Raw genomic sequence first — 22,319 nt, 5'->3', positions numbered from 1 at the left:
GCAAAGGGATAACCTTTTTCTTACAATTTCTCTGATTATTTCTTAGCATGAACATATGTAATTTATAAGTGTGCATATGTATGTGCCTATTTTTCAACAATGGCATAGGTTTCCTCTTTAATGGTGTATCACAGTTTTACAAGTATTGTTGATGTAGGAGGCAAAAAAGCGTTAATAGAAAAATCCAAGACCCAAGCTCTAATACAGATATTAGCTCTAAAAGGGAGTCAGGTCCCAGTTAATGGATAACTTATGTTAGGTTCTAGTACCCATAGTGATCAACATCCATAATGGACCAGAACGGGTCAGGTCAAAATAACAATAAAGGAAAAAGACAACCTATAGAAATTCTCATGAAAAATGATTATATTTTGAAACTAGCCATGGGAATCAGAAAGAGACATGCCCAGAAAAGGCTAAATTTCTCCCCAGATTCACCTTATGATGTGTAAACCCCCAAAACACACCTCCACTGAAAAAGGTACCCGCCTCAGGAGTTTGCTTAGGACCCTAGGAACCCCAAATTAGGATAAGCCCTCCTCTGAAACACCCCAAGGTGGAGAATATTATAATGAGAAGGACAATCCCTCCCTTGTACCTCCCAGAGGTGGAGAATATTATGAGACTGATAATCAATTTATCCATACTATAAATATGATTGTCTTTCCTTTCCTTATTTGAGAGATACCTTTCCAGTATTCTGGTTCTCTCCTTGTGGTCACACACAGTATTGCAATAAAACTTGGTAAACTGAGTCACTGAGTCTTGTAATTCTTTTGGGACGACTCACAATCAATTTGACCCAAAATTCCAGCCCACATCATTGTGATGATTTCAAGGGGAGATGAGTTCATTGAAAACCTTGATGACCTCTGGAAGAATAGTCTAAGAATAGCTTAATATCTTTGGGATTGGTAGCATCATCTTTATATAGTATGTGAATGATTATGTCTTAGATATATGGTTTAGTTTATTTATACATTAGTGGAGAAGTAATGTGGTATGGAGCTGTTAGTTCCAGGAAGACCTAGGTTCAAGTTACTAGATTCATATACTGATGAACTTGGAGAAGTCACCTAATCTCTTAGTGCTCTAGAGTCTAGACTACCTTCTGTGAGTTGCACAATGCTGACCAGCATTGGTAAAGGAAATTTTCTCATTCCATTTCTTGTTTCCTTTACAATGACATTACAGGTCTTATCCCTATCACTATATACACAGAATGTACATATGATCTTGCCTTTTGGGTAATTATTTGGGTAGATGTGTTATCTCCTACATTCTTTTACAATTTTTGAGGTCAGAGATTTTATTATACCATTCTCATGTCTTTATCTTGACTAGTCTCAATGTCTAACACAGTCAGTGTTTGATATTTGTTGAATAAATGGTTGGATGGATGGATGGATGGATGAATTACCAAGATAGTCCAAAAGCTGCCACTCTATTTAAAGACAACAATATAGTGCTTGGCATTTTTTTTTAATCTAGGAAAACAAGAATCTTTTTTCTTATTGGCATGATGGAACTTTTGGATCATTTAAGACTATATCAAGTTTTGAAATTAACCCCCTCATCACAAAGTATTGACTTTAAAATACCTCAAAATTTCTCATGTAAGTGTCTGAAATGGCTTTTCCTTAGAATATGAATTAAGTTAGTGCTTGAGACCCTTAATCACTTTACTACCAACATTTGTCATATGAAAAATATTTTTCAAAGTTGTGTCATCAAAAGTTGCATTCTCCAATGGCAAGACAGTTTGTTCACAGGTTGTTTCCTATTGGTTCTCAGTTATGGGTGGAGCTACTAATTTCTTCAGCTTGTCCTATGGTTCCACCCCCATTCCATGCAAATGAGGCAATGCTCTGGAGGTAACATGTGATTGATCACATGTTTGATGATGTCATTTCCCCACCCCCCCTGCTCATGATGTCATCACCAACTCCCTAAAGTCTCACGAGAGTTTATATAGATGCTACTTTAAGGGACAGACAAGTGAAGTTAAGTGTACTAGGAAAATTAGGGGGTATTTTTTTTTTCTTGAGAGAGGAGTAGGAAACAAATGGTTTCTTCTCACTCCCATTTTTGGATCTCTCATTCAGCTTTAGTTAAGGGGCCCAAGGTGATCTGTATGGAAGAACCAAGGTGTCCCAATACAATCTTTCTTCCTATTGGCTAACTTAACTGGTATGCAAATGAGTATCTACGTCATTTCCTGAGGTAAATCGAGCGCCATTTTCTCTTTCAGGCTGTGGAGGGAGGAGGGGGACACAGTATTGCTGTTAGGGATGGGTTTGTGGTGAGGCGCTGAGGGGGTCCCTTCCTGCACAGGGGAGGCGTGGGGCGTTGACGCCGAGGGTCCCGCCCGCGCTGGAGTTCCTGCACAGCCCCCCTCCCCCCGGCCTTAGGTCGGGTGGAAGGAGAGGAGCCCATCTGCGGGAGGGGAGGGGATAAGAGGGGAGGACAGGGAGACGAGGAGGGGAGGCGGCTGGATGGTACTGTGAGGGGCGGAGGAGGAGGAGGAGGAGGCGGCTACGGCGGCGGGAGGAGGAGGAGGAGGAGGAAAAGAGCTCCCTCTTCAGCGCTGAGCGGTAGGTACAGTGTGGTCGCCGGCAGCATCCCGCAGTAGCGCCCGCTGACCAGGCTGCACTGAGAGGAGAGGGAAAACCGCGCTCCGCGCACTCAGTCCGACGTGCCGCCCGCTCGCGCGCGCGCGCGCGCCGTCCTCCCGACCGAGAGGGCGGGGAGACGGCCCGGGCTGGCGCCTCCCGGCCCGGGGTGGGACCAAGACGACCTGACGGGCGGCGGTGGGCGCGAGCCGCCCTCCGCACGCCGGGACCTTCTCTGCCCGCGAATTGCCTTCTAGTCAGGGGAGGGTAGCGTTCGCTGCATTTTCCCGGGGCCCCTCTACCCCGCTCCACTTCTTTCCCGGGCTGGAGGCTACCGCATTGTGACCTCACGCCCGGGGAATCCGGGAGACGTTCGCCGGACTGGCCGCCGGGCAGCGCGCAGCTTTGGGCCCCGGGGCCCAAGAACGTTCCGCTCTCCTCGTTGCCCTTAACCCCCGGTGTGGGGCTTGGGGGAAGTCACGTGCGCCAAGGAAGTGGTGGAACCGGGGGAAAGGGGAGATGGAAAAAACGATGCCCAGGGTTACCTGGGCTGCGGGGTGTGCTCGGAGCGGGGTGCATTTGGCCAACACTCTCTTCGGTCTTCCTGGTTTCACTGCACTCGAAGAGCTGGGCCTGTGGACTCGGCGAGCAAGAACTCAGATAATTCTTGGAGCTATGGGCGCTAGCAAGGTATAGAGAACTCGCTCCTGGATTTCCAAACGATCCGGATTAAGACTCTCGCTGGAGGTTCCAAAGACTCCTTTCCTGCTTTTTATTAATTAAATTTGCCGGCCTTTTATTCTTTTTCCTCCCCCGAGGAGAAAAGTTAACTTTGAAACCTGCTAAGACGATTTATGATGAACCTCTAGGTTCACTTTATTTTCTGGGGTGAATACCAAAGCTTTACTTGTTATGTAAATATTAAGTGACTTAAAAGTCTCACTTCCCACTCTACTGGGGCTTCACGGAATTAGAATGCTTGCCTTTGTTTACGTATTTTTATGACTATTTGTAAGCATGCAGTGAAACTTTTCGGAAAACCCAAGTTTCAGATACAAGCCCAAGAAATATAATTTCATTAGTATGAAATTAGTAATCTGAGGTATTAAAATATTGAACACTATATAGAGGAAACATTTCTTTCTAGTTTGGGATGTTCATTTGACCATAAATGTCAAAATTATCTCAGTTTAATGCAATTTGTTACAGATGCTTTTTACTTCATAAACGAACGTTCATTTTTAACTTTGCCACTAATGTCAGTATTCTAGGAAAAATAGAATGAAAGAAAGCTTTCTTGAAAGGAAAAAATGCTACTACTGTAGCATTCTGTAGGTAGTTCTGAACTAAGAAAATAGTGCTACTTATTACTTCTGCCTTACACGCAGAAATCAAGTTCTGTGACTTAATTTACTTAGATTAAACATTTTCAAAGGATATTTGGAACTCTTCTCCCCTCCCCCTTCTTGTTAGTAGTTATTCCAGAATCTTATATTTTACAAAATTGACAAAGGTTTTTTCCACTTGTTTGGAATTTTCCATAAATATTTGAAACTGACTTTAATTTGAACGCATTTGGGCAGTTCACTTTTTTTTCCCCCGACTTAATAGTATTTTATTTTTTCCCTATTACTTGCAAAGATAGTTTTCAACATTTATTTTTGTAAGATATTTGAGGTCCAGATTTTTCTTCCTCCCTTCCCCCTCCACCAGACAACAAGCAATCTGAAATAGGTTACACAGTACAATCATGTTAAACATTTCCACATTAGTCATGTTGTAAAAGAAAAATCAGAATAAAAGGGGGAAACATGAGAAAAGAAGAAAAAAAAGGTGAAAATAGTATGCTTTCCATCTATCTGCATTCATACTCCATATTTCTTTCTCTAAATGTGGATAGCATTTTCCATCATGAGTCTTTTGGAATTGTCTTGGATCATTGTATTGCTGAGAACAGCTAAATCTGTCATAGTTGATCATTACACAGTGTTGCTGTTACTCTGTATAATGTTCTTCTGGTTTGGGCAGTTCACTCTTTAAAATGTTTTAAACTGCATTGATGAAACATGATTTTTAGTATTGTTCTCACATTTAAGATTTTTTTTTCTGCTTGGACAGTTTTGTGGAAGTGTGACTTGATAGTAATTTATGTTGCGTTTTGATTTTTTGCCACTAGGAAACTTTCCTAGTATGCTGTATAGTGCAAGTTATTGCTATGTAAATTTCAGGCTGTGGTAGGGAGGTTAATGACCTGACAACTGTTGGATCATAAGACATAAAGCTGGAAAAGGGAGTTTTCTTTTCAGGCAAACCCCCTGATATTACAGATGAAGAAACTTGTCAGTGACATGGAATAAATAGCTAAGATTGTTTTGTATACCTTTCAGGCATTAGACTGGGTAGGTTGGAGGCCCCTTTGTAAGGAACATTCTTGGTCAGTTATGTTAAACTAGATGATTTTTCAGCTTGCCTTGCAGTTCTAGTTTCATGAGTAGTCAATTCTCAATACTTATAATTATGTGAAATCATTTAAATTGGTTTATGAAGTGATTTTCTTCTCAAGTGCACTTTCAAGGCTTCATGCATTCTAGAAGGTCTGGCGAGTTAAAACTCAGTTTTTAAATACTTGTGGAGAAAAGGTGTTTGATTTTTGCTGATATTAGTGCTTTTACCAGAAATTACAGGTTTGGTTGTCATTTACATGAACTAATGATAACAAATTTATGTACTGTGGTTACCAGATTGATTTGTTCATGTTAATTCATTGCAGAAATGCTGATTTTTAACCTATAATGTTTAGAGAATTGTCCAGAGAATAGTGAACCATTTGAATGTTCAATGAATAGATTTTGAATTCTTGAGTAGAAAACCCTTGTCTTAATACTATCCTGTGTGGTTAGTGCCTGAGTACAAAAAGTTGATAGGGAATTCTTGATGTTGTGAACTTTTTACTATGAGACTCCTAAAAGCAGATTAGGATGCTGAGGTGTAGAAATACTAAGTACTAATAAATGCCAAGGTTTACCCAAGAACTAGTAAGTAGCAGAGTGATGATTGAATTAGTCTTCTGACTCTCATTTCAGGACAGTATTTACTTAATAATTTATCACTTTAATTGTTGAGATCTTTATGATTCTATTTTTTTTTCAAAAATGTGTCCTATTTCACATTGGGAAACGATTAGAATTAGATCTTAAGCATCCTTGAGATCTGCTAAGAACAGGTCTCTCTTCCATAAGTTTCCTTGTGTTTGACAGTATTTGTGTGTTAGGTTCAGAACTTAGGTATTGTATGAATTTTTAAGTGTTTGTCTTGTCTATCATATGACCCAAAAGACTAAGTGCAGCTTTAATCTATTTAAACTTAAAACTACACTAAGACTTTTGGAATACCCTTATACACACTCAGACACATCATCTGCCTATGTATATACATAGTACCTGTGATTATTTCATCAGTTTAAGGAATGCCCAGGGAAGAAACTACCTTGGACTTTTTTTTTTTTTTGGTGGGGCAATGAGGGTTAAGTGACTTGCCCAGGGTCACACAGCTAGTAAGTGTCAAGTGTCTGAGGCCACATTTGAACTCGGGTCCTCCTGAATCCAGGGTTGGTGCTTTATGCACCACCTAGCTGCCCAAGGAAGAAACTACCAGTGCAGATCAGCAACTGCTTTATAAATTATGGTTCTAGAATCTACAGAGGCATTGCCCATGGGCAAAATATGACAGCTGGCAGAAAGGAAGAAACAAGAATTTGGTTTGTATAGTTTGGAGCTGTTAGTAAGAAACCTTGTTCATTTCCATACCCTGACAGTCTACCGATGTTCATCGTAATGGACTGTCATCAAGTAAAGATTCCATTATGTTCTTTATATATTCTTTTTATGAAAGAAAGTTATGAAATATATTTTAGAAATATTTGATCAATATGTTGGCTAAACTGATGTTTTGATATTTAAAAAGAATAACTACTAGTATCTGAAAATTTTAATTAACGGTATGTAGAATAGCTCTTTCATAGATAAGATAAATGAGGTGTTACTGTATGTCTTAAAACTCAGGAAGCAGGGGGGCAGCTAGGTGGTGCAGTGGATAAAGCACCAACCTCAGACACTTGACATTTACTAGCTCTGTGACCCTGGGCAAGTCACTTAACCCTAATTGCCCCGCAAAAAAGAAAAAAAAACCCAGGAAGCAGAAATTGGGAAGAACATCAGCTGTCTATCAGATCCAGCTCCTAAGAAAAGAACCTCAGGTGTGAGAACATAATGATATAAACATTCTAGGAACAAATGTACGAGGTCATATTAATGAGTGCTTGAAAAGAATCTGGGTTGATATTGAACATATAAAGAGTTTGGACTTTTTTATAACACCAGTAAAACTGCATTTCCTGCCCATTTTAACCCATCTGCAATCCCAGAAGCCCACTTACTTTATTAACAGCAATTGTTAATTTAAAATTAGTTATTTAAAATATAGGCAACAATTGGTATATATGAACATGATATATGGTTGGAAATTCTTGTGGCTAGTGCCTCATGAAAGCTAATTTCTTGACTTTGTAGTCATACTTTGTATAGCTATAGAACATGTTTTTATTTATGATCTTTTTTTTGAATAAAGTATTTTATTTTTTTCCAGTTACATGTAAAGATAGTTCTCAATTTTTGCTTATACAAGCTTTCCAATTTCAGATTTTTCTCCCTCCCCCTCCTCCCTCCTCCCCTATATTTATGATCTTCTTGATCGTCACTTTACCTTTATGTTATCTGTATAAAATGAAAAGTTTGGAGTATATCTAAAAGGAAATAATATTTCTATAGTGTTAAAACTTATTTATAAATGCTAGATTTTGTTATTGCCTCCTTTCTGGTTACAAAGTGTTTTTTTGTATTTTTTAAGCAAAAGGCTCTGCATGCACTTTTGATTTTTCTGATGTCATTTATTTCCATTGCTCTTGAATTTCCTGGAAGTTTGAAAATGTAAGAAAAATAATCAATTGTTATGTAAAGAGTAATCATTCTCCAAGTTCATGGGAAATGCTTATTAAAATTAAGTAAAATCTTCAGTAAGCTACTTGAAAATTATTCTTAAATAGCCCTTAAAATATGTAGTTTTGGGGGCAGCTAGGTGGTGCAGTGTGGATAGAGCACCAGCCCTGGAGTCGGGAGTACCTGAGTTCAAATCCTGCCTCAGACACAACACTTAGTAGCTGTGTGACCCTGGGCAAGTCACTTAACCCCAATCGCCTCACTTAAAAAAAAACAACTGTAGTTTTCTATTTGTTTTTAAAGCTCCTTTACAGTTTTTATATGGCCAGACAAGCATGTTTTAGTATTTGTGTGACCCTGGGCAAGTCACTTAACCTATGTCTGCCTCAGTTTCCTCATCTGTTAAAATGGGGATAATAGGGCCTACCTCTTAGGGTTATTGTGAGGTTGAAATTAGAATAATATATGTAAAACAGTTATCAAATCTTAAAACACTAAATAAATGTAACTATTACTAAGAAAACCCTCTCGGCTAGAATGCTTGTAAGTAAATTAAACCATATCATGTTAGTATATTCCACATAGAAACCTGTCATCTAAAATGTGTTCACAGCTATATTGTACTTGGTGGAGTAGGTGTTTCTTGAATAGTGGAATTGAATTTCCACTAATTTGTGTATAGTTTTAAGCTTATGTTTTTATTTAGTCTTTAGAGTTTTCTAGTATATTACCTCTTTTGAGTCTCCCTATAAACCTGTGAAAGAGGTAGGACAGTTAGTAGTTCTATTTGTCAGATGAGGAAACTAAAGTATAAAAAAAAGTAAAATTACTTGCCTCAGGGCATCCAGCTAAGTTAGGGGCAAAATAGAGCCTAAAGTCTTTTCACTAATGATAATAGGAGGCAAAAAAGGGGTTAACAGAAAAACCTAAGAGCCCAGCTCTAATTTAGATATGAGCTCTAAGAGGGATTCAGACCCATACAAGTCAGGGCCTAGGTTCTCACTACCCACATTAATCAGCACCCATAACAAGAACATAGAGGTAGGTCTTTGAGAACTTAACTATAACAATGATACACTGACAGGGTATAGAAATTCAAACTGCTAAATGAAAATATTTTGAAACTAGACATGGAATTAAAAAAGTGACGTGCAGAAAAGGCCAAATTTGTCCCCAGATTCACATTATGACTGTAAACCCCAAAAACACCTCCTTGGAAAAAGGTACCCACCTCAGGGGCTGTCTTAGGACCCCAGGAACTCCAAATTAGGATAAACCATCCCCTGTACCTCCCTGAGGTAGAGATTACTATAATGAGACTGATAATCACTTTATCCATACTATAAATATAACTATCTTTCCTTTCCCTATTAGAGAGATACCTTTCCACTTTTCTGGTTCTCTCTGTTTTCACTCACACTATTGCAATAAAACTTGGGAAACAACTTGGGAAACTGAGTCACTGAGTCTTGAAATTCTTTTGGGACAACTCACAATCAATTTGACTCCGAATTCCATCCCACATCACTACCATATCATTATGCTTTTTAATGAACTTCCTTTCAGTCAGCAAGCATTTATTAAGTGTTTACTGTGTTCCAGGTGCTGGTGATATAAAAAGAAAATGACAGCTCCTGTTATCAAGGAGCTTCCATTCTTCCTGGGGAGACAACATGTACACATATAAATATATGCAAAATATATACAAGGTAATTTGGTTTGGGCTGTAGAACATACTAATGGCTTAGGGCTTCAAGAAAGCTGCATGTAGGATGTGATGTTTGACCTGGGCTTTATAAGGGCATGATCAAATGAGATATTTGTAAAGCATTAAGCATAGAGTTTAGCATATAGCCCGACACATAGTAGGTGCTATATAAATGCTTATTTCCTTCCCTTTTCCCTGAGAGGTAGAGATTGTGGAGTGTATTCTAGACATGGGAGACAAGATGTGAAGGCATGGAGACTAGAGAATAGCAGCAAGGGAAGACATTTTGGATGGAGTATAGACAATGTGAAGTAAAGTGTTTTAAGGCTAAAAGGGAGCCAGATTATGAATGCTGTTTTTCATCTAGAGGTAATTGAGCACCACTGGAGTTTATTGAGCACAAGAGTGATAATGGTCCGACCAATCGTTTTTGGCACCTGAGTGAAGAATAAACTGAAGAGGGAAGAGTCTTAAGAAGATCAGTTAGGGGGCATCTAGGTGGCACAGTGGATAAAGTGCTGGCCCTGGATTCAGGAGGACCTGAGTTCAAATGTGGCTTCAGACACTTGACACTTAATAGCTGTGTGACCCTGGGCAAGTCACTTAATCCTCATTGCCATGCAAAAAAAAAAAAAAAAGAAGAGGGTTAGTTTCATTATGTTTTCCATGACTACTAATGTGTAACTTAAATTGAATTGCTTGAGTTCTTGGGCTGGGGGGTGGAAAGGGAGCAAGGAAGAGAAGTTGGAACACAAAGTTTAAAAAAATTGATGTCAAAGGAAGCTGTTGTAATAGTTAACATTTATTAAGTGCCTACTATGTGATAGGCACTGTGCTAAGCACTGGGGATACTAAGGAACATAAAAGACAGCCCCTGCCCCCAGGAGGTCACACTCTAGTGGGGGAAGACAACATGCGAACAGCCGTATGAATAAGCAATATACAGGATTAAGTTGAAAATGATTCAACAGAGGGAAGACTTAGAATTAACTTCCTGTGGAAAGTGTAATTTTAGCTGACGCTAGAGGGGAAGCCAGAAGGCAGAGATGAAGAGGGAGAATTATTCCAGGCATGGAGGACAGCCAGTGAAAATGCCCAAAGTTGGGAGACAGGAACTGGAAGGCGATGTCATTGTATTACAATGTGTTGGGAGAAGGGTGAGAGGGCAGGTTATGAATTGCTTGAAGGCCAAACAGAATTTTCTGTTTGATCCTGGAGGAGATGGGGAAGCTCCTGTGGATTATTTAGTAGGGGGTGGTAACATGGTCATATCTTTATAAGGAGATCACTTTGAAGCTGAGGATGGAGGATTGACTGGAGTGGGGAAGAGACTTGTGGCAAGGGTACCAACCAGTCTAGGTTTGAAGTGATTCAGGCCTGCATCAGAGTGGTGGCAGTGTCAGAAGAGAGGAGTGGAGAGATAGGTAAGAGGAATGTTTTGTAGGTAGAATAACCATAGCTAGGCAGTAGCTTGGATGGAGAGAAAAGTAAGCAATTAAGTAAAAGTAAGCAATGCCTTGGAGATTGGGAACATGAGTAAATAGATGGAGGTACCTTTGACAGAAATAAGGAAGTTCTTGGGGGAAAGATAAATGTGTTCTCCTTTGGACATGTTGAGCGTAAGATGTCTTTGGGACATCTTGATTTGAAGAGTCTAGTAGGCAATTGGTGTTTTTATAATTATATATAGCCATATAGCTATACACCAGAGAGGAGAGTCTCCGGGAGGCTCTAGTGTCATGCTGCAGAGAGGTTAAGAAAGATGAAGTTTGAAAAGCTTTTTGCTTTGGCACTCATCATTGGTAAATTTGGATGGAGCTTTTTCAATTGAGTAATAAGAAGCCAGATTGACAGAGGAGTTAAGGAGCTAAAACTTGTAAGAGGAAAGGAAGTGAAGAAAATAAGTGGGGACATTTTTTTCTGTGAATTTTCTGTAAAAGGGAGGAGCATTAGAGGATTATAGGTTGAGGGGATGGTGGTATCAAATGTGGATTTTTAGCTTCTGTTTGTAATAGAAATTTTAATCTGGATATATATATCTTTTTTGGGGGGGGGATGAGGCAACTGGGGTTAAGTGACTTGCCCAGGGTCACACAGCTAGTAAGTGCCAAGTGTCTGAGGTCGGATTTGAAATCAGGTTCTCTTGAATCCAGGACCCATGCTCAATCCACTACCCCACCTAGCTGCCCCTTGATATATTTTTGAAAATTATTTTTATTGATTTTTACATCATATACATAGCCTATATGTCCTTTCTTTTTTTCCCCAAGGAAGCATCCCTAGAAAAACTAAAAAGTACGGAAACAAAAGTTCAGCAAAATAAGCAGTGCATGAGTAGTTTGATAGCATAGCATGTGCTAGCAGTTCTCAAACCTTTTGGTTTCAGGATGCTTTTATACTCTACAAAATTGAGGATACCAGAAAACAGATTTATATTAATTATATCTAAAGGTGTTATAGTAAATGTTTAACATCTAACTCTCCTGAGGAGAGAAAAACTTATGGCTAACACAGTTTAAAGGATAATTTGAATCATTAACATTTTCTGATTTAGAGAATCATCAAAACAATTGATCAGGCCTTGATTAGTCACGTGAAGATTTATTAATCCTGGTTTAGGCTGATTTACACACCTCTGGTTATATCTGTTGATATTCATTTACCATTTATTTAGGATTGAATTATTTTTATTTACAAGGTTTTTATGAAAAAAGGAACTATCCAAAAAAGTTTAGTGAGAATAGTTACATCATTTTACATATTTTTGCAAATCGATTTTAATGTCTCCCTTAATAGAACACAGCTGGATTCCCATATCTGCCTCTAATTCAATCTGTTGTGATAAATTGTTTTGGCTTAAATTTATGAAAAAAAACCTAGCCCCACGCAGATATGTAGTTGGAAACAAGAGGTGCAATTTAAGAGGCATATAACTTATATCTTAGTATTGCTATGAAAATAATTTTCATCTCAGACCCCACCCTGAAGTGGTTTGGGGGAGGGACCAGAGATCCATAGATTATATTTTGAGAACTGGTATATATAATCTTCCACATTTGTCATCCCCAACCTCTGCAATGAAGGGAGTTGTAGTTTCATAATTCTCCTTCATGAAAGCTGGTCATTACAATTATGCTGCATTCAGTTTTGGGTTTTGTTATTATAAGGTTTATAATTATTGTTATTATTTTGATTCTACTTCATACTGAATCAGTCGTGTCTTCCTAGGTTTCTTTGAATTCTTATTCTTATTATTATAGTTTCTTATATATTTGTAAACTACATGCCACATGTTTATTCATTACATATTCAGTGGCCATCTACTTTATCAGTGTTTTCCTACTACAAAAAGTGCTGCTGTGAATATGTTGGTATATCAGGGATCTTTCTGTCTTTGACCTCTTTGGGCTATATGCATAGCAATGGGAGTCAAAGGGTATGAACATAATTCCAAATTGCTTTCCAGTATGGTTAGACCAATTCACAGCTGCATCAACAACGTAGTAGTATGCCTACAATCTGACATAATTTTTAAAGTAAAACTTAAAAGTAGAAGTCATTTTTTGAACTTTACCTAAAGTTTTTCTACTTCAAGATAGACAAAGTATAGATATTATGTCAAAATGTTAACTATATACAACACTGTTCTTTGATAAAGGTTGGATCCTATTCATATAGAGTTTACCTGTATTGGAGACTGTAAAAAGCATTCATTACTCTTCATTCTAGTGTAATATCTTGTAATTATTTAATAGGTTATTAGGACTATAAGTAGCCGTTTCTTTAAACTCCTTTTATTTACTTTGTTAATGGTCTAAATTCATTTTTTCTACTCATAACTTTTTTTTTGTGTGAGGCAATTGGGGTTAAGTGACTTGCCCAGGGTCACACAGCTGGTTAGTGTCAAGTGTCTGAGACCAGACCTGGGGTCCTTCTGACTCCAGGGCCAGTGCTCTATCCACTGTGCCACCTAGCTGCCCCCTACAATATTATTGTCACAAATGTAAGTTTATTTTATTTATCTTTTAAGTGAAGCAAACCCCAATAAGCAACTGTTAGTGTTTTAAAATTTTAATTGCAGAGAAGTAAAATTTCTTAGTGTTATGTGTTTATTATATTCCTGTTTTTTTCTTTTGCTTTAGGAACATCACAATGTTTCAAATTCCTGTTGAAAATCTTGACAATATTAGGAAGGTTCGGAAAAAAGTGAAGGGCATTCTTGTGGATATTGGCCTTGATAGCTGTAAGGAATTATTGAAGGTAAGAGAGAACAAGTAATACCTAGAAGTTGAGTCAAACTGACATATCTTGTCATACTAAATTTGTTTCAAATTTAGTAAATTTCATTTTATTGATATTATTTGCCTTGAGAAATAACTACTTAATAATATTTTTCAGGATTAAAAATAATTCAGGCGTGTTTTAGGGAATTTATGGTTTATGATACATTAGATATCTTCATATTAGGGTTTGAAAAGATGTGCAATAAACTGATATCTTTAATTTAGTTTCTTAGTATAAAGTCTTACTGTGTGGTCTTTCTTCTTTACATATAGTCAACTAAGGAAAAGTTAAACTTCGATTGCTACTTGTCTTTGTAGTAGCAGTGAGTTCTTGGTGAAGTAGTGTTGAGTATTTGTAGCCATAAATGATATATAGGTCCACGTTATGAACTTAACTTTATGAGAATAGGGATGGTGTTTTTATCTTTATATTTCTAGTCTTCACAGACCTATATGTAGAATTGAATTCCAAACTTTTTGAATGCAGGGACTATATAGTTCTTAGTGTTATAGTGCCTTGCATGTAGTTCATGCCCAATAAATAGGAATTACTTAATTTATTAGTACTTTAAGGATTTGTGATTTCATGGGTGTTCTCTGATAACTAATTTCCCTCTATTCTGTTTTTCCAAGCATAGTTGTAAAAACATAGAAACGATAAGTAGCTGGTGTCTTTGAACTATCTTATGTTGGCTGCTTATGTTTATCCCTTCTCATCTTTTTCTTTTTTTTTTTCACTCATTTAGAATTTTATTTTCCCCCAGTTACATGTAAAAACAATATTAAATGTTCATTTTTATAACTTTGTGCTCCAAATATCCTCCCCTCCCCCAGCTATCCAATATGTTATTTATTTATTTGAAAGGCTTTTTCCAAATCTTCATTCCAGAGACCTGCTGTCAGTTGTGTTTTGGAGTAAGCTAACTAAATTCCCCTGTACCTACACACTGAGTTCATATCTCCAACCTAGGGAATGGAGAACCTGTTTCTAGGCTTCTGTTACCATTGGAAAAAGCTCTTTATAGGTTACTGGAATAGAGGATATGGGAATTTATCCCTCATAAATGACTCCCCAAAAGTAGGATACTTTCTGTGCATTCTTAGGTATTCTTTGGAACACAAAAGCAACGTGGTTTAGTGGAGAAGATCCTGTGTTTGTAGACAAACAACTGTAGTTTTGATGGAGGCTAAAAGGGTTAACAGATAACCTAAGATTTGATCAATAGAAGCCAGAAGGATTAATTAACAGAGAAACTAAGACCTGAACAACCAGAGGGTTACTATCAACCAATACTATCAACAGAAACTTAGGGAAGGTAACCAGGGACCATTAACCATTAATAGCCATTAATATTCCTAGATGATAGGAAACAGAAACTGCAACTAGAAACCAGATCTTAAAGTAAAGAGATATCATAACAGAGAGACTATCTGACTCTGACAAGTTTAAACACGTCTTTAGGAACACGCGCAGAAAGGACCAAGATGTGTCCTTATGTTCACCTTATGACATTTAAACCCCAAAAACACGCCCCTAGGGAAAAAGGTACCCGCCTTGGAGGATGTGTCTAGGAACCCAAGAATTCCAAATTAGGATATGAACCTCCCCAAGAGGAGATTAGGATAATAAGGAAATAACCTACCTTTCTCACTAAAAATATAACCATTTTTCCTCTCCCTATTCGAGACACGTACCTCCTTTGGGTGATTCTCCCTGTGGCCTCACAGTCTTGATAAAACTGAGTCACTGAATCTTGTAATTCTTTGGGATGCTTCAATTTAATTTTGGGATGATCAATTTAATCAATTAAATTCATCCCCCTACATAATTTTGACAGCCTACATGCTACATTCATGACTTTGGGCCCAAACTTAATCTCTTCAGGCCTCTGTTTCCTCATCTTTTTAATAAGGTTGGATTTTATGTCTTCAGGTCCCTTTCTAGCTAGTTATGTTTATGAATAAAACTACATTTGATTAAGAATTGAGTTATTTTAACTTAGAGGTTTTGAATCAGTTTTATCCATGTTATAAAGAAAGTGTGACATTGAAGGGGAGTATTAGGACAATTAATGGTCAAAATTAATTTTTTAGCAAAGCTTCAGTAATATTGACTGGGAGGAAATGTTTATATTTATCTGCATCCAAAGGAAACTTTGAAAAATTCAACTGTTGTATGTTAATGAGAGAAAAATATATGTATGTAGACTTCTGTGCAGAGACATTTTAGAAAATTTGTAGTTGGTGGTATGTACTTCTGTGTTAAGATGGAAGTTGACATCTACAATAGACTTTATTGAAATTGTTGAAAGTGTTGGTATCTTCTGTCTTGAGAGTTAATGATAATTCTGGGGGGTGGAGCCAAGATGTCAGAGGAGAGGCTGTGACTCCCCCTTGCTCCCAACAAATCTGCCACTCACTCCCAAATAATGCCATAAAAAAAGACTCTCAAAGCAGCCTAACTCATATGAGAACAGAGTGAGACTATTTTTCCAGCCAGAAATGGCAATTGAGATCACCTGTTGATTGGGCTGAAAGAGAGAGGAGCTCAGCTCGCAGCCTGGACCCACCCAGGAACAGACACCTCCCAGTCTGCCTTAGTGCCAGCTGCCTTGGCTCTCGATCTCTGATCAGTGAGGGGGTTTGGTGATTGGACAGGGTGAAGTGACTGTAGTCTCTGCTGGAGTTGGGGTGAAGCGTCTTGTTCTGAACCAGTGGGCCAAATCGAGTGGTGGTGGCCCAGTGCAAGAGGGGCACAGGCATGCCAAGCTTCTGACCATAGAGAATCATATTTCAATCAGATATCTACTTGCAGCTTGAGATGAGTCGGGAAAGAAAACAGTTAATGATGGACAATTAGTGGCAGGGAATTTTGATGCTTTAAAATGATGGACAATTTCTTAAATTAAACTAGTAATTTTATAAATTAGAATTTCATCCAACAAGTAGAAAACATTTATAAATATGAAGGACTTCGTTGAAGATTAGAGGTTAGAGAGTTCATCTATCTAATAACTCCTGCTTAGAAGCAGTAGTGAAGTGGGTCAATATTGTATTGCTTTAATTCTCTTTCTAGAGCTTTTTAAAAAACCCACTTGTGAATTGTTCATGTTTTATGCATGAGGAACATTAAAAGTTGGGATGAATGGGATATTTCCTGGCAAGTAAGGAAGAGAGGTTACCATAGAAAAGTAACCATTATTGGTAGAAGATTATTGTTTTTATATATGTATATATGTTCATATTATACATATATGTATGGTGTTTGTAGGGACTATACAAATAAACGAACTGTTGTAAACTAAAGACTTTGCTAAAGTAGTTGGATGAATTTAATCTCATTGTAATCCCTATCAGTACAGATTATAATATATCCACAACTTTTTATTCTGTAAGATTTTTTTAACCTTTTTAAAAAACTATATCTTCCCATGAAATCTCACCATAAGACAACTGGGAGAGAAAGGGAGCCTTCTTCCAAATATATTGATATTTGCTTCCAGGGAAAAGCAAGTAGCTGGCTTTCCATCAGTTATCCTTTGTTTTCTCTGGTGATAGCCTTTTATAACTATTTCTCCTTCATTTTTTAATTGATGATATGGTATATATAGTAAAATACAGAACTTTGGAGTGAGAAGAGACATAAGGGGTTATCACCAGAAGGTAGTCTTTAGTCTTTTTTGTTTGTTTTGTTTTTGAGTTTCTCTTCTAAGGTGTAGAAAGGGTTGTTGTGATATCAACCATTTGGTGAACCAATTCAACTCTACACTGTCCATTACTCTTGAGTGCCTTGTCTCCTTGTCCTATCTATAGCCAGTTACACCTTTCTAAATCCCATTTTTTAGCCTCCTTCACTCCTCTTCATTTGTTTTTTTCTTTTTAGAATTTTATTTTTTCCTAAATTACATGTAAAAACAAATTTTAGCATCGATTTTTAAAACTTTGTGTTCCAAATTCTCTTCCTCCCTCCCTTCCCATATCCCCACCCCTTAAGAACTCAGGCAATTCAATGTTATGCGTGTGTAGTCATCTTCATTTGTTCTCGAATGGAGCTGGAGAAAACCATGATATTATGATAATTGGTTGATGTAGCATCTGTTATGAACTTTTCCCTAGATGCAGCAAGACACCCATTCTTAGGACTAGTGATGAAGCATGTTCCCCATCTCCTGAGAGAGGTGCGAAATGGGAAAATTATTTTTTGACATTTCCAGTGTATGGATTTGCTTTGCTTGGCTGGTTATTGGTTACAAGAGTTTTGTTATTCTATTTTTCAATTGAGGGTGAGATTTGGGAGGAAATAGGAGATTGACTAGTGGTGGGTGGTGTTGCCAAAAAAGAAGAGTCATTGAAGCATTTTTTTAAGATGCATAGAGAATTAGAGAAGCATATTAAGAAAACCTCAATAGAGGAGAGCTTTGAAAATACTATTGAATTTATTAGATATGTAAGGAGGATATGGTCTTTTTTTCCCCCAGGGCAGTGAGGGTTAAGTGACTTGCCCAGGGTCACACAGCTACCAAGTGTCAAGTGTTTAAGGTCAAATTTGAACTCAGGTCCTCCTGAACCCAGGGCCATTGCTTTATCCACTGCACCACCTAACTGCTGCCCCCCCTCCCAATATGTTCTTTGTTTCTGAAAATATTCCTTTAAAAAAAAATTAAAGGTTTCTTAACTGAAAAGGACTTATGCTTTAATGGTTTGGAACCAATTGCCAATTGTATTTAATCTGAGTTTTGTTATCCTTTAATTTTTTGTGCATTGACTTTGTTGTAGTCATGATGTTAATATTTCCTTTGAGTCTGCTTTTTTCACTCGATAAGTTTATATAAATCTCCCCATATTTTTTTGTAATTCTTCATATTTACCATTCCTCTTGGTGCAGTTAGCTTAGACTATCAGAATGTCAAAGTTGGAAGCAATCCCAGGAGTCAGTCCAACTCATACTTGACTTGAGAAATACCACCTACAGAAAAAATCCAGAAGTGACCATTTGATCTCCAGTGAGTGAAAACTCACTACTTCCTGAGGCAAGCAGCCAATTCCAATTTTTAATAGCTCTAACAATTTGGAAGTTTTAATAGCAAGTGTAAATCTACTTCCCTGTAACTTTTACCTAGTTCTGCCTGCAGGGTGTGGGGTGGGGCAAACAAAACAAGTGTAAACCCTTTGTGTGTGACAGCTTTTCAAATACTTGAAAACAACCATCATCTCTCCCCTCTACCACCCCCAGTCTACTATTTCCTTCTACCGCCTATCCAAGTAGGACATCATTACCCACTTCTGGAATGGACGTTACAAACTTCTGCTTGTTGAAATTGTTCCACTCCTTCAAGATTGAATTTTAGTGCCATCTCTCCTTTGAAGCCCTTTCTCATTCCCTTATTTCCATCCTTCAGTCTCTTTGTTGAACTGCTCCCATGAACATTTTACCACAGTTTGGTTGTTGCTTGGTCTTGACTTGATTTACCAAGCGATGGGTATGTTGTTTTGTGGTCTCTTCCTTTCTTGTCTGCATCATTTTACTCAAGTCTTTCTGTGTTACTTTGAATTATTCATGTTTATTTGTTCTAATGCACAGCAATATTCCACTATGTTCATAAACCACAGTTCAGTTATTCTCCAATTATTGGGAATGTATTTTGTTTGCACATCTTTCAGGAATACATTTTGTTTTGGTACATCAGTTCCCAATGAACAACTCCTCTCTCCATAGTGCCTTCTCATAAAAAGCAGGTAAGCATAAACCTTTAACTTACGATTATGATTTCCAGTACATGTAACATTTGATTTAAATTTAGCATTTAATCTAGTTCATCTGGAGTGAAGCTTGGCTAATATATTTGACCTGAATTCACTTGCCTTTTAGTGATAATCTTCATTTACATTGCTGTTATTGTGCATATTGTGCATATTGTTCTTTGGCTCTAGATCAGTTGATAAAATGCTACCATAGTTCTCTGATTCTTATTTGTGACTCTCATTACATTCATATGACCACTAATTTTTAGCCATTTTCTAGTTAGTTTTTGAAGCTATTAAAAATTATTAATAGTACTATTATAGGGGGCAGCTAGGTGGCGCAGTGGATAAAGCACCGGCCTTGGATTCAGGAGGATCTGAGTTCAAATCCAGCCTCAGACACTTGACACTTACTAGCTGTGTGACCCTGGGCAAGTCACTTAACCCTCATTGTCCTGCAAAAACAACAATAGTACTACTATGGGGGGCAGCTAGGTGACACAGTGGATAAAGCATCAGCCCTGGATTCAGGAGGACCTGAGTTCAAATCTGGCCTCAGACACTTGACACTTAATAGCTGTGTGACTCTGGATAAGTCACTTAACCCTCATTCTCCCCCCCTCCCCCCCAAAAAAACTACTATGAATATTTTGTGAGCTTTTTTTCCTCCCTTAACCTTCTTGGGGTAAAACCCAGTTGTGAGGATCACTGTTTGAAAGGGTCTAATTACCATTCTCCCCCCCCCCCCTTTTTACCTTTACAACATATCTTATTGTAAATGAGATGCCACTGTCTTTGGTAATTTTGAATAATTTTTCATATGTTGGCATTTACTTTGAAAATTGTTGATATATGTTAACCACTAATTTATTGGAGAATGGTTCTTTGTGAGGGAAAACAGTCCTCTTCTAAATAATTCTCAGCAGCAATGTGACAAAGGCTCTTTAATTTCCTTGTGAGAAGGAGGCACCCTAGTGTGCAGCTAGTGGGTGCCAAGAAAGGGGGCTCCCAGGCTCGGTTATAAACCCTAGTCCCTAACGGGAATGGACCCTCCCCCTTTTCATCATTGGTCCCATTACTCAAGGGTTACAATCTACTTGCAAAAAACTAGCTAATCTAAAAAAAGCACTCCCATCTCTAATCATGTCTTCCTTATATGGGCATAATTCAGTAGTGAACCTTATTCTTCCTTAAATGGACACAACTCCAGGGCTCATTGAACCATGTGATTTTGTTAGCCAGAGGGGGAGGAGGGGATCTGAGACCTTTGTCCTAAAAACAGGTTAGGAGTAGTTTGATTGACTGTTATATCTTCTTTGAGAGGAGGCAACTACCCATTTTCTTACATTTTTGATGTAAATTTGTTTTAATTCCTCATTAATTTTGGTTTACACTTGTTTTAGAAGTTTGCTTACAAAGATTCCTTCCCAGTTCAGATGTTGTAGTTCTGAATTCATTGATTTTGTTCATGCAGAAGATTTAAAATATCATAATTCAAATTGTAATCTAATTTATAATACTAATTTCTTTCCTATCCAAAATGTGAAAGATTTGGCCTTCATTTATAATTTTTTACTCTGTGAATATTTTAAAATTTAGATAAATGGCCTGGCTTAAAACTTTTTCCATCAAATTACCCTGATTTCTCAAGGGTTTTTGTTCAATTGAAGAACCTCCCCATGTAGGTTCTGTTAGTTTAGATAGATACTACTTTCTGTAATTTTTTTTCCTAATTCTTTTCAAATATTTCCTTAATGATTTGAAAGAATTAAGTCTGTACAGGAGTTAGAGTAGTATCATAATTTTTATTGGTGTAGTTCCATCATGAAGAAGTCACCAATTTTTTAGGTCTTTGTTCTGTAGTGTTTGGTGTTGTTTTGTTAGTGGTAAATACCACCTATGTGTATAAACTCTTGGACCTTTCATGTTTTTATTTTTGTGATTTATTGGAAATGATGTTTTTATTTTTGTTAGAAAGATACAGAAATGATAGTGATTTTTTTGTGAAGTTATTATGTATCCTGTTACATGACTGAATCTATTAATTTTTAATTCTTGTCTTGTTATTTTCCTAATGCAGTGTTCCAAGTAACCATCATACTGTTTGCTACTAGCAAAATAAGTTCCTTTTGGCAATCTTTATTCCCTTGATTTCCTTTTTCTTGTTTTATTGTAGCTAGAATTTTGATAATAGTGGAGGCATCTGATGTAAAATCTGAAATTAATGGGAAAGTATCAAACATTTCTCCATTGAAGATGTCAGCTCTTGGTTTTATTTTTAATAATATTCAGGGAAAGTTATTTATTCATTATTATGCTCTTCAGTATTTTCATGTAAGTGAATGCTGTATTTTATTTGTCATTTAATCATGTTGATTGTTTTTCTAATGTTGAAACATTCTTATATCTGTAGTATAAATCCAATTTGTTGAATATTTTTTTTGGTGGGACAATGGGGGTTAAGTGACTTGCCCAGGGTCACACAGCTAGTAAGTGTTAAGCATCTGAGGCTGGATTTGAACTCAGGTCCTCCTGACTCCAGGGCTGGTGCTCTATCCACTGCGCCGTGTAGCTGCCCCCTGTTGAATAATTTTTATATATTGCTACTTTATTTGCTGATTTGTCTAATCTTTTTGTAGAAATAATAATCTTGGGGACAGCTAGGTGGTGTAGTGGATGGAGCACCAGCCCTGGAGTCAGGAGGACCTGAGTTCATATCCAGCCTCAGACACTTGACACTTACTAGCTGTGTGACCCTGGGCAAGTCACTTACCCCTCATTGCCCCACCAAAAAAAAAAAGTTAAACAATAATCTTCATCTACAGTTCATTCTTTTTATCCTACTTTAGTTTTGGTTTCAGGATCATATCTGCCTTATCAATAAAATTGAAAGGGTGCTTGCATTATTTTGTGATTAATTAGGTGTAATGATTTTATTTTTAAAATGTTTGATAGACTTTACCAGTGAATATCTTGAGTT

At 37.5% G+C, this 22,319-nt stretch overlaps 1 protein-coding gene across 5 annotated transcripts in view; it reads left to right on the top strand.

Moving 5' to 3' along the window:
- Positions 1 to 2,534: 2,534 nt before the first annotated feature.
- Positions 2,535 to 22,319, top strand: part of ADNP2 (ADNP homeobox 2) — a 53,648-nt gene continuing 33,863 nt past the window's right edge. Inside the window, exons 1-2 of one of the 5 annotated variants that reach the window (XM_043977113.1) lie at positions 2,535 to 2,594; positions 13,457 to 13,574. In XM_043977113.1, coding sequence (XP_043833048.1) covers positions 13,467 to 13,574 — 108 coding nt within the window. In that variant the 5' untranslated portion in view covers positions 2,535 to 2,594; positions 13,457 to 13,466. Of the gene's footprint in view, positions 2,595 to 2,629; positions 3,303 to 9,262; positions 9,316 to 13,455; positions 13,575 to 19,258; positions 19,334 to 22,319 lie in introns of those variants that run through there. The other 4 variants (XM_043977115.1, XM_043977114.1, XM_043977116.1 and 1 more) reach the window with 4 other exon arrangements.

The sequence above is a fragment of the Dromiciops gliroides genome, chromosome 1 (genome assembly GCF_019393635.1).
Source record: "Dromiciops gliroides isolate mDroGli1 chromosome 1, mDroGli1.pri, whole genome shotgun sequence".
In the NCBI taxonomy this organism is placed as follows: Eukaryota; Metazoa; Chordata; class Mammalia; order Microbiotheria; family Microbiotheriidae; genus Dromiciops; species Dromiciops gliroides.
Note: the sequence above shows the minus strand (reverse complement) of the source record. Positions and strands in the feature narration are given on the sequence as shown.